General features: G+C 36.2%; 1 protein-coding gene across 3 annotated transcripts in view; it reads right to left on the bottom strand.

Moving 5' to 3' along the window:
* Positions 1 to 459: 459 nt before the first annotated feature.
* gol (goliath) overlaps positions 460 to 11786 on the bottom strand; it is a 217504-nt gene continuing 206177 nt past the window's right edge. For all 3 annotated transcript variants that reach the window (XM_067771381.1, XM_067771383.1, XM_067771382.1), the window contains 4 exons: positions 10427 to 10578; positions 10249 to 10345; positions 1019 to 1378; positions 460 to 960 (listed from right to left, as the gene is read on the bottom strand). In XM_067771381.1, the coding sequence (XP_067627482.1) occupies positions 520 to 960; positions 1019 to 1378; positions 10249 to 10345; positions 10427 to 10578 (1050 nt within the window). In that variant the 3' untranslated portion in view covers positions 460 to 519. The remainder of the gene's footprint in view (positions 961 to 1018; positions 1379 to 10248; positions 10346 to 10426; positions 10579 to 11786) is intronic.

Genomic DNA, 11786 nt, shown 5'->3' with positions numbered 1-11786 from the left:
AGTCCCACTAGAAGCAGCGGAGTAGCCAGATCTCGAAGCAGTCAATAAGCTGTATCCTAAAAAACGTCTAGTATTTACTGAAAGGATGGAGTTGTTTTATAGCATAAGTCTTTTTACATAATTGGGTTTTTCATTGAGACCTTCCCTTCCCTAATGAAAATGATTTTATTTTAATTTATCAGTTTAATTTTATTAATCATAAGTTAGTATGATTTTTAATAATCGGGGATTGCCCATATTGCTTTTTTTTTTTTTTTTTTTTTTCATTTCAACTATCGTAGGGGTGCGAGTTCGACTCCCACTCCCGGGAGAAAAGGCTTTGAAGAGATTTACAAGGTATAATCGAAACAGCTGTCGCCTTGTCCGTCCTGATGTCACGTTGTTTAAATTTTTCCCAAATTATTAAATAAATCATAAGTTAGTTTAATAACTTTTAGTATGCATTTATATTTCTACATAAGCCTTTATACATTACCGCAAACGCATCTATACAGTTATCTATCCAGTCTTTAAAACCCCTTACTCCAAATTTACACCTTCACCATTTACTTGAATCGTAATAGCAACATCCGACGGCGGTGTCGAATCGCATATATTACCTTGGCTTCCTCCAGACGAATGAGTAGGAAAGTCATGTATCTGTATACCTGCTGTGCTAATACGTCTTGTCGAACGATGACGGGCCCTAACACTCCCCCGGCAATGTGGAAGCATTAAGTTATTATCTTGCTGTTGACGCAGAAGTGACTGAGCATAAATTGCATCTGTCAAGTTTGTAATGGATGCTGTATGGTGTAGGGTATTAGCAGCGACATCCGAAGAATCTTCACCATGCTCGCATTCCAAATCGTTACGCTGCTGCATGGTTTTTAGTCGCGCTTGAAAGCTACTCGAAAAACGACCATCAGCAGAATGGGAACGACGCTTTTTCACAGCCTCTGCACAAACAGTTAACAAATTCTATGTAAAGATATTTTTAGTAAATGTGACACTCGTCATAAAAAATAAACACGCATACCTCATCCATTCCATCACGCATGGCACCTCGCCGTAAACGCCTCAAGCCGTGCTGCTCATCTAATTTGTTAGTCACTGCGGACATCCAATCTCTGGCATGCGCCAATGACATCGACGACTGTGAACGTTCTGGTAATCTGGGTGGAAATAGCGATTCATGTATGCCTGTAGCTCCGCCAGCTTCTAGTACAAAAATACGTGGAAAATCTATAACGAAATCACGACTGCGTACAAGATCATCGAGCGCGCCAACACGTTGTACTCCAGCGGAAGCATTGCTAGTGGCAGTTGTTGTTGCGGTTGCGGGTGGATTTGAGCGCTCTGTTTCATACTCCAAAACACTTTCTTCGCTACCAAGAAACTGGGGAATAAAATGAGAAAAACTATGAGCAAATCTATAGACGATCGTGTGCTCGTTTAATATGAAGCTGTACTTGAAACATCCTTCAAAGCATTTTACGGAAAAATTAGAGTTTTATGAATTAAGGAAATCTCCGCAAGCGAAGTATGTTTTATGACAGTATTGCATCTGAATGGTATTAGAACTCCAATAGAATGAGTCGAGAATCTGAGCATGGAGTTGGGATGTAAGATATGGAGGTTATTTTGTGCTAGTACTTTCCGTTCAGTCCAGTCCAGTCCCATCTCGATCAGGTTTTGATAATGCGACTGTTATGCAAGCGATAACAAACACAAAACAAAGCTAAACCAGGCAAAGTGAGCTACTTGAAAGGCGTACGATCAAAAACCGAAAATTGTCGAAATCTATGAAATATCTGAAGATTTTTCCTTTAGGAATAAATCATTTCCACAAAATCAATCATGGAACAACATCGCGCAAAAGTATGTAAGTACATTGGTGAGGATAAGAACTACCGAGATGTTCAAAGAGCATTTTTTGTTCTAGAACGAAACTTGGAACTTAATATGGCACGACGCCGAAACAGAATTGACGGTAATCCAAATTTTACTAGGAATGACTGAATGGGGCGGCAAAAACAAATGGCGCCCCAACAAGATTATGCGCAGACGCCTTTCGTATAGCCTCAAACGGGTTTGGCCTTACAAAAAATATGCTTTGTCGCGCCCGTAGAAGTTATTGATGGGGCCCAGTCTACAGTAGATCACAAATCTTTATATGCTCTTCGCCTGGTAACGAATATGAGACTCGCCCAATAATAATCGGTGGATAAAATGATGGCCCCGATTCAAAAAAGGAAGAGCAGTGGTCTTTTCGACGCTGCCTATATCGATCCTCACACGCTGATGCTGGACACTGCGAGATTATCAGACAACATATGTTGAATAATACACATTTTTTTCACCGCTTCTCCAACACCAAAAAGAACCTAGTCCCAAGATAGATATAGCTGTCGTAAAAGACGCCTACAATTCACAGATCCGAGGGTTTGAGGGGGATAGAAATAACCTTTCTCGAGGCCGCCGAGCGAGTACTAGAAGGTAATAGTATCGGAGCATACCGTTCTCAATACGTCAAAAGACATCCGCACCACTTATTAAGCCTTCGGGAACTATTTTTGCGGTTAAAACAGCAACAAAACAGCCGCCAGAAAAAGAAATGCACGTACGGTTTTTGGATCATGCGTGATAAACTGAGCTGTTTCTGTCAGGCTACAATCTTCTTGCGTAAAATAATAGAATTTGCACTCTTTTTATGGAGTAGAAACGTGTGCTAGTTGGAAACGAGGAATTTCCTACCGTATGGCTCGTCTAGTCAAATCATAAAAGTTCGTGGTTTGAGCTTACCATTAACAGTTCGTGGACGTAGTTCGGATCGGAAAATTGGGCTTTTAACCCACATTCAGTGTCCGTACAATGCTCAATGGGCTCAGACTGCTGGACGACCAGTTAGCACAAGTCGCAAACTCGAATGAGCTAAAAAACATGGAGCTTGGTGGCCGACATGTTGTGCTGTTAGCATGCTCCGTAATGCAACTCTACTCTTCCTGCCTTTCTTCATTCCATTCCGTTCGACTGCCTTCTTTTACTGCCTTTCAGTCTATTCGCAACATAACTTATTGTGACGAATATTAGCAGTTTATTACATCACTATGCTGCTGCTAAATAAATGCACAACAACAATAATCAAGCAGTCACACTTATGTACATGTACACATTAAAGCAGCAGTCAGACATACACATAACCAGAAGCTTGAAGCAAAGAGATTTTTTCACATACACATCACGTTATCATCAGCCAAGAGAAGAAGTTGTTACTCACACATACACTCGCATATAGCTAAATAACCAATTATGAGATACAACTGTTCCAGAAGGCATCTTCGTGAAAAGTCTAGACCTTAGGAGAAATAGGTGAACGAGGCTAACGGAGATACTCTCCAGCGAAGCACTCTCTACTTGCAGCGCGGTGCAAGTGATAATCAATCAATTTGATTTAAACACGCTATTAGTGAAGTATAATTGTAATTGTGAAGTACTACCCCCAAAGTAGTCTAAATAAAGACCATTTTGCAATGCTGAATATTGGAGTTATTTATTCGACAGTTCAGCGATTCGAACATTAGAAGAAGCTGCATAATTATCAGGAACTCCCGAAAATTCGTTACAATATAGTAAACAATGGTTTGAAGTTGAAGAGAAAACTGATTCACTGCTCATCTCAGTTGAATCTCACTCGCAACGCTCACACGACATATGAATGAACGACCTTCACGCTTCCTTCACAGTATGTTTGGTACTGATCTCGTATTAAATTTTGAGTTGCATATATTGCTCTTGCATGTAGAAGGTGTGAAGCACTAATACACTCACAGCCTCCATATTTATACACACCGCCTCTAAAACTTTTCAAATGCTCTAGCAAAACTATTATTTTAGAAAATGCAATAATATTTTAAAATTAAATCAAATAAAAAATCTGGCATAATTTTTAAATTTTCGTTTGTATTTTTTGTTCAAATTTATCGATTTCTGCTTAAACTATTTTTATCGCTTCATACAATTAGCACATCAACATACATATTTAACTTAAACCCAATATGGTACATACAAAGTTTTGCGGGTATTTATTTCTAATTACATAACCGTAAACGTTTTTATTATATAAAAATTTGAAATTAATAAAAAAACGTAGCTACGTTACGATATCCATTCATAGAAGAGATTTTTTAATTTCGTAACTACGTTTCGCTATATGATTGAAATGCAAGTCTAGCTTATATTTTTTTCGATATCTATGTAATAGTATATAAATTAATTTACAGTATCTATAAGGTAATTAGATCTAAGTACAGCAACTCTAATATTAAAAGCAAACACAAGAAAATGCTTATACATATATATAATTATTATAACTTTAGTAGTATTTAAATCCAAGCGTAATTTTAAAGTTTTACAAGGGAATATTGCCAGGCGTGTTAAAAAAATCCCCAAAGGGTATGTATTCAGCATTTTAATTTATATTTATTTGTTTAATTTCTAGAAAAAAGCGTTTTATAACTAAAACTAAAGATTTTTGACTTTTTTCAATTAAATATTGTTTTTTTAAATGTTTTTTATTTCATTCAACAAACATTTTACCAAAAATTTTTATTATATTGTTTGGCGCATAAACTTACATACAGTGATGGACACCTAGATAGCACAGTTTTATTTTTAGACAGTGCTCACAACTGATTTATTCTTTAACTGTTTTATTAGTTTTCAATTGAATTATTTTGCTTTCGCTTTCCAATTTTCTAAGAATACTCGTTTAGTATGTACTTAAAACGAAATTCACAGCGATTCAACAAGTTTCAAAAATTTTACGTCAAAATTTTCAACTCATTAGGTTCGTTTATTGAACGCATAATAAGTGGAGAGCAAAGTCAGGTCAGAGCCAAAGTGTATTTAACAAAGTGTGATTGAATTTGACAGTTCTGTCATAAAGAAGCGGATTAAAATTGTCAAAAAATGTTTAAACCTTTCAGACATTTTTTCAAATTTTTTAAATTTTAAATATGTGAATCCAGCATCCCATGAAACACTATCATAACCAACATTTCCAAAACCACTAGTTCTTAGTGAATTAAAATGTTAGATTTAGCACTAAATTACAAGAATACTGCATTCGATAAAATTTTTAAATTTTTAATATTTTGTAATTGACTTCTTTTTTATACGAATGATTTAATTTTTTAATTCAAAAATTACAATTTTAACAAAAAAAAGCTAGTGCAAAAATTTTTGATCTAGATTGCTCTAGTTCAATTTTGAGCGCATACTAATGAAACAAAAATTAGAGCAACTCAGAGCAAGAAAGTTTGTCATTAAATACAATTTTGTGAAATGTTTAAAACAAGCGTAAGCTAAATAAATCAACTCAATAAATTTGGATTGGAGACAACGCGGTTTTGGCGTTGTGCCATCTTCAGTGTCATTTTTCGTTCCGATCTGTTTTTGTCGCTAGTCTTAATATTTATAGTTCGTAGGTGCATGAGCATGAGTATGTGTGTTATGTGTTCATTCAGAAACGGCGGTGGTTTTCAGTGATCAAGTTGTGCGGTTAGCTGAGGCAGGTAGAAGTCAGTGATTTTAGTCGTTTGGTCATTTTTGTGTGTTTGTTACTTTATTTAATTTATTGTTTTGTGTTAATTTGCTGATGCGTGTTTGTCTGTTCGTTTATTATTCAATCGAATATTTTCTATTTGTCATTGTAGAGAAGGAAATGGGCAGCACCCTCGACAAAAAAATTTTCAAAATTAGATGTCAGTCGGCAGTGTTTTGCAAATTAAAAAAAAAATAAATGTAAGGCGCGATAACCTCCGAAGAGATCTAAGGCCGAGCTCTCTTCCAATTTGCGTCGTGCTCCTCTTGATTTTTCCCTACAAATTGGCCGGACGGGACCTACATGTTTTATGCCGACTCCGAACGGCATCTGCAAGGCAGATGAGTTTTCGCTGAGAGCTTTTCATGGCAGAAATACAATCGGAGCGTTTGCCAGACACTGCCGAGGGGCGACCCCGCTTAGAAAAATTTTCTTCTAATTGAAAAATCTTATTTCTAAAATTTTGATGTTGCTTTGCCCGGGAGTTGAACCCAGGCCATACGGTGTGATAGGCGGAGCACGCTACCATCACACCACGGTGGCCGTTTTGCAAATTGCATATCCTTTATATAAATTCAATGCAAACTCCGTCCATAGCAAAAAGGCGGTAAAATGTAAAACATGAGATCAGAAAAATGTGTAGTATAAATTTTACGTTTGTTTTAACTCAGACAATAGTTTTACTTGGTACACAACAAAAATTAAGAAACTGAACTAATCGATGACTTTATGCAGAGCCATTATGATTTAATTCTAGTATATCATTCCTTTCGGAGCCTGAAGTGAGATGCGAAGTCTTGTAAATCTAAAATCAGTACATTATATAATGAAATTTATTACTTTCAATTACACTGCTTTTTGATTTCAAATCTTTTTCACAGTAAAATTTTATTTCAATGTTAAAAGATAACCTTTTGATGTATAACCAAATTTCAGAGAATAAAGGCTGTAATATGTATTTTATACAGCTTTTTTGCCAGGAAAACTGATTTACTGCTTTGGTTTGGTTTGGTTTTTGGTGGTTTGGAAATTTTAAATATTGGAAATATAATACAAATTTTAAATCTAGTTTTATCTTTAAATTCCAATTTTAACGATTAATTTTTTACTTAATGAGTAAATTGAAGTCGCAGAAATACAGTGGTAACGAAATTCCCTAAAAGCCGTAAGTAAACTTTGCTGCATTTTTGCTATGAACGGCATTATAAAACTGCGTACTCGAAAAAATTCTCAATAAGAAGTTAGAAATTTGATTTTTAGAAAATTGGATAGAGTAAGCATTACTCTTTAATTGAAAATTAACAAAACGCTTAAAGATAAAATAGGTTTAGGAATACTGTCTTAAAATACAAGTGTGCTATTTAGGTGACCACTACTGTATACTTATTGTTTTCAAATTTATTGATTGTATTAATTAACTCTGGCTTTATTAATTGCTAGCATTAAATGTATTTTAAATAACACATATCTGCTGTTCTTAATTACATTATATTATTTGTTTGTTTACTATTTATATCTTATCTTAGTTAAATGACTAGTCAATAGTCACCACGATATTATCGCGTTGTGTCTCGTAACAATTTCTTTCTCAAATATCCCTAACTTTCAATGATTTTTTATTTTACTGAAATCAACAGAACCAAAATTTGCTTATTAGAAGAGAATTTTAGAAGTATAGAGAAAGTTCTAGAATGAATACGAGTGGAAAGTTTCAAACGGCTGGTAGCTTATTCACCACTGCCACCTTCCTCATGAATATTAAAACTTTAAAAAACTTTAAAAGCTATAATTAGAAAATCATTGAATTTTACACGCCATATATAAGTAAAGTTTTACCAGCATTGCAATTTAAAATGCTCCAGTGATGAATGACCTAGACGCGTTTTGACAGTTTACCTCTTCCAGTACTAGTCTCCTTGGGCCTTCTCTATACCTCTACGTTGTTTGTTATCAGTTTGTTTGTACGACGGGTTTGCATGTGTTTATTATCTCTCAAGCTACTACCATCGCATCCTTCCTATCCTCGACGCCTCCCTCTTCCTAGTTTCCCGTGTAGCTTCTATCCACGCCCATGCTCAGAGAGAGAGAGAGAGAGAGAGAAAGAGAGAGCTACAAACTCGATAAAAAAAACACAATTGGATAAGAACTACACTCAAATTTAAAAATTTGCTGATGTTGTCAGATTAACTTTTTGGCAAATCTGAAATTATCTCCCTCCCTTTTATTGGTTCCAAAAATTTTGCAATTATACACTCTTTAATATTTCAGTTAGTATGTCGGCAATGAAGATGTAATTTTGTTTAGGTTGAACAGGCTTTTCCGTGAGCACCTCACATAAACTGAATAGGTCCATAGTGTTATTAGCTTTTATAAGGCTAATTTTTCACTAAAATTTCTCAAAACTTTTCCCTCTCAGACAACCGATAGATATGGCAAAAAGATCTGCGAACGCCTACATGGCTATAAATTTGAGGTTACATTTGAAACTATTCGTCGGTCAATGTTTAAACTTTTTCGAAGTCAATTTCAAACTACGTATTCGCGTTCTTTTTGTTAAATTTTCAAGCCATACGGAATCCAATATCATGACATGGTTTCGAAACGAAATAAACAGTTTTAAATTGCTGAAATTTTTTAAATATAACCGATATATGTACATAAATATTGTAAGTTTTTTTGGTTTAAAATAAGTCCAAAAACAAAATAAGTAACTGCTTGCTATCACGTTGAATTATATTTGTGAAAACTATTTAATCATTCAATATTTTTCACTACATTTTGTGGTTTTTCGTTTAAAAATTTAAACGAAACGCAGGGAGTTTATTTTCAAAACAACCAGTATAGTTTAAATTTTAAACCAAATTTGAATATGAAGCATACAAACATTTTAGATTTAGACCATGTAGTTTACATACAAATACAAACTATAAATAGATCTATCGTAACCGTTGAGTCATAAAAATTTTCAAAATGTATTACTCGTTCAAACTTTTGAATTCATTTGCAGCAGCGAACAAAAAAATAGCAGTGGTAATTTTTTTTAACAATTTATTTAATAATTTGGAAAAAATTTAAACAACGTGACATCAGGACGGACAAGGCGACAGCTGTTTCGATTATACCTTGTAAATCTCTTCAAAGCCTATGTTTTCGAAAAAATTCGAAAATTCCTGATATAGTTCAAACGAAAATTTCGAACCTGTTATTTCGAATTGTGTGAGTTTTTTGAATATGCAGTTTTGTAGCCCTAACCATTTTAGTCTAACAAAGTGCAAGTTATAGGTCTCTCAAAATTGGCATTGATTTTAGACAATTTTTTTTCCACTGGGTGTTTCAGAGAACTTGAAATAAGAGGTTCGAATTTTTTTTAGATTTTCTTCCATACACAGTTTTTTCCTTTATATAAAAGAAAATCTGAAACACCTTTCGGAAATATTTGTATTTTAAATCAATGCGATTTTTAAATACCTATCACTTGTACTTTGTTCGACTAAAATTGAGGGGGCTAAAAAACTGATTACTGAAAAAATTTTTGAGAAATGCAAATAAAAAGTTCGAAATTTTTGAAAATTTTAGAATTTTGTTTCGAAAATATTCTCGAGGCTCGTTTGCATAATTTCAGCAACAGCTTCATTAAGTTTCTTCTCGAAATATCGAAAAAAAAAAAAATAAGTGAGAGAATTAATTGAGAAAAAATGGCCACTACTATTTTTCTGTACGCTGCTGTACAGTTTTTTTTTTTTTCGTTGTTATTAGAAGCTACGTTTTTGTTTAGCAAATCAGCATGTATCGTTTAGCGCTTAGCGTAAATCTCTATATAATCAATAATAATACGAACGTTTACAAAACTTATGAAATAAATACGAATGAATACTAAAAACTAAAATTATTTACAGTGTAGGTAATGTGAGTAGCCTAATTATATTTATGTAGTAAATGTTTGTTTGTATGTGTATTACATGATAAGTTGTTGCATTGCAGCGCAGCCACTAAAAGCGAACTACGAAAGCTCAAATGCGACGAACGATTGCCATTTGTAACATTCGCTTAGCCGCTGCGTTGCTATTTGGCATTTGTTGTTTTTGTAATGATGGCTACTGCACAAATTAAACATCTGTCACTTTATGGCTCGCTGTTGACACTTGCAACACCAAAGGCGCCGAATTACGACGCATAATATGCGCGCTAGTGCCGCTGCTTGGGGTGTTGTTGTTGCGCGTATGCTCACAGCTAAGCTGCTGACAAATGGCGCTCGAATCACGCTGTTGCAAACAACATGATGCATTATCACTGCGATTACTAGCACTACTATTTGCATTAGAACAATTACAATTATTTATATGAGTATGTGTGTGTAATTGTGTATGTGGTTGCTGCTGCGCATGCGTCGTCGCTGCTGTCGTCGTTGTTGACAATCTGCTGACTGGCAGCTGTGTGATTTGCGTTGCCGTTTGCTGCATTACATTTGCATTTGATTGTTGTTGGGCTTGTGTTGTAGCTGTTGGTTGTGCAGCTGAGTATGGAGGCGCTAGCGCTACAGCAATAACTTCTACATCATTTTCAACACCACTACCACCACCACCACCAACACGAGCACCATCCAAATTATCGATATTTGGTGGTACATATTGGGGACTTGGTGTAGGATGTATTTGATCACCCACCACATATCCGTAAAATTTTAACACATCCAATTTGCACATGGGGCAGGTACGATGCTCAATTAGCCAGGGATCAATGCAGTTTTTGTGAAATTCATGTCTGCGAAAGATCGGGAAAAATATGTAGAAAACTTTGTTATTTTCTTTTTTTTTTATTATTCATTTCCTCATTTTTACTCACTTGCATGGCAGCACTCGTATACAATCGGAAGGTTTATAGGCCTCGATACAAATGGCACAACAATCGCTATCCAAATCCTTCTCATCGCTGGTTTTGCCAGTTTTTGTTGGTATTTTCATGATGGCTTTCTTTGTTACTGAACACAATTGACGCTGTAGGGGAAAAAGTGAAAAGAAAAACTTGCATAAATGGGTTGATTTACTCATTAAGGATAGTTTTGTTGGATTGGAAAGGGTTAAGTTTGAAACGATCTCTCAAAGGCCATAGGGATATGCTGAGATGCCGTCCGTTTGCAGGGTCCCATCCGCTCTGACGAATAGTCTGATATTTTTCTATCCTCTGCTGCCCAATTTGAAGTCTTAAACACCTAAAAGTACAACGGGAGACCTCCACTGTTTAACCTCAAGTCCTGGGACGGAGAAAGTGGTTCGTTTTCTCCGTCACTTCGAGGAATTTCCCTCCCTCCGTGTTTTTAAGCAAAGTCCACTGATAGTAATGTGCCACCCAACGTAGCAGAGTAGAAATGATGCGATTGATATCCTCTGACTCGACAACGGTGAACTACCAAAGGTTGGTAGGCCACGCTGGATCCGGAACTTCGACACCGATATGGATCATGCCAGTGTTATTTGATCTTGCTGTTAGTTGTAACCGATGCCTTCTGTGCCTTCGACCAATGCTGGGCCGGTTGAGCGGGCAGGCCTGATTCGCTGGATAGTTACCTCGGCATATTTATGTGGCATGCCGGCTTCCTTTGCATTTCTGTAATAGTCTGATACCGCTATGCTGCCCGCGATCTGGTCCTTTGAGCACAGCAACTTTAAAGGGGCGACGTAAAGACAAGATTGGTGCTAGCACGTTGAGGGAGGTTCATCCATGATTTGACTGTTTTTTTTATGACTTTATCGGCCTCGTTAAGATATTTTGTATACTTGTCTGCCCCTTGCAGGATAAAGATTAACCGTGGTGTAAGGAAGGTTGCCTAGCCTATGACTAGTGCTAGCACGTCGATCAGCAGCGAAGCAGTGGTGATTAATTTCCTTTCCCCCAGTGCATTTATGCCTAATAACGGTCCCATGGAGTGTAGACTCACGAACAGGATAAGGCGGTTATCATTGGGCCACTTGAGGGCAGACCGCTGCCCCAACGTCCAAGAAAAAATAAAAAAAGTTGGCATAATGCTCTCCTGGTTCCAATGCTTGCACAGACTGGCCCTGAACAAGGAAATGTGTAGCTGTAGTGTTTTTATCGCCACCGGTATGTGGGGCGTTGCGCTAAGACCAATGACTCTCGCGTCTTCTTCTTCGGCTTCCAGCAGATTTCTTATATTAGCCGAAGTATCCCCGATTAGCACCACATC

This window comes from Eurosta solidaginis, chromosome 3 (assembly GCF_040869045.1).
Source record: "Eurosta solidaginis isolate ZX-2024a chromosome 3, ASM4086904v1, whole genome shotgun sequence".
Classification (NCBI taxonomy): domain Eukaryota; kingdom Metazoa; phylum Arthropoda; class Insecta; order Diptera; family Tephritidae; genus Eurosta; species Eurosta solidaginis.
The sequence above is the reverse complement of the archived record's forward strand: the minus strand, read 5'-3'. Positions and strand labels throughout refer to the sequence as shown.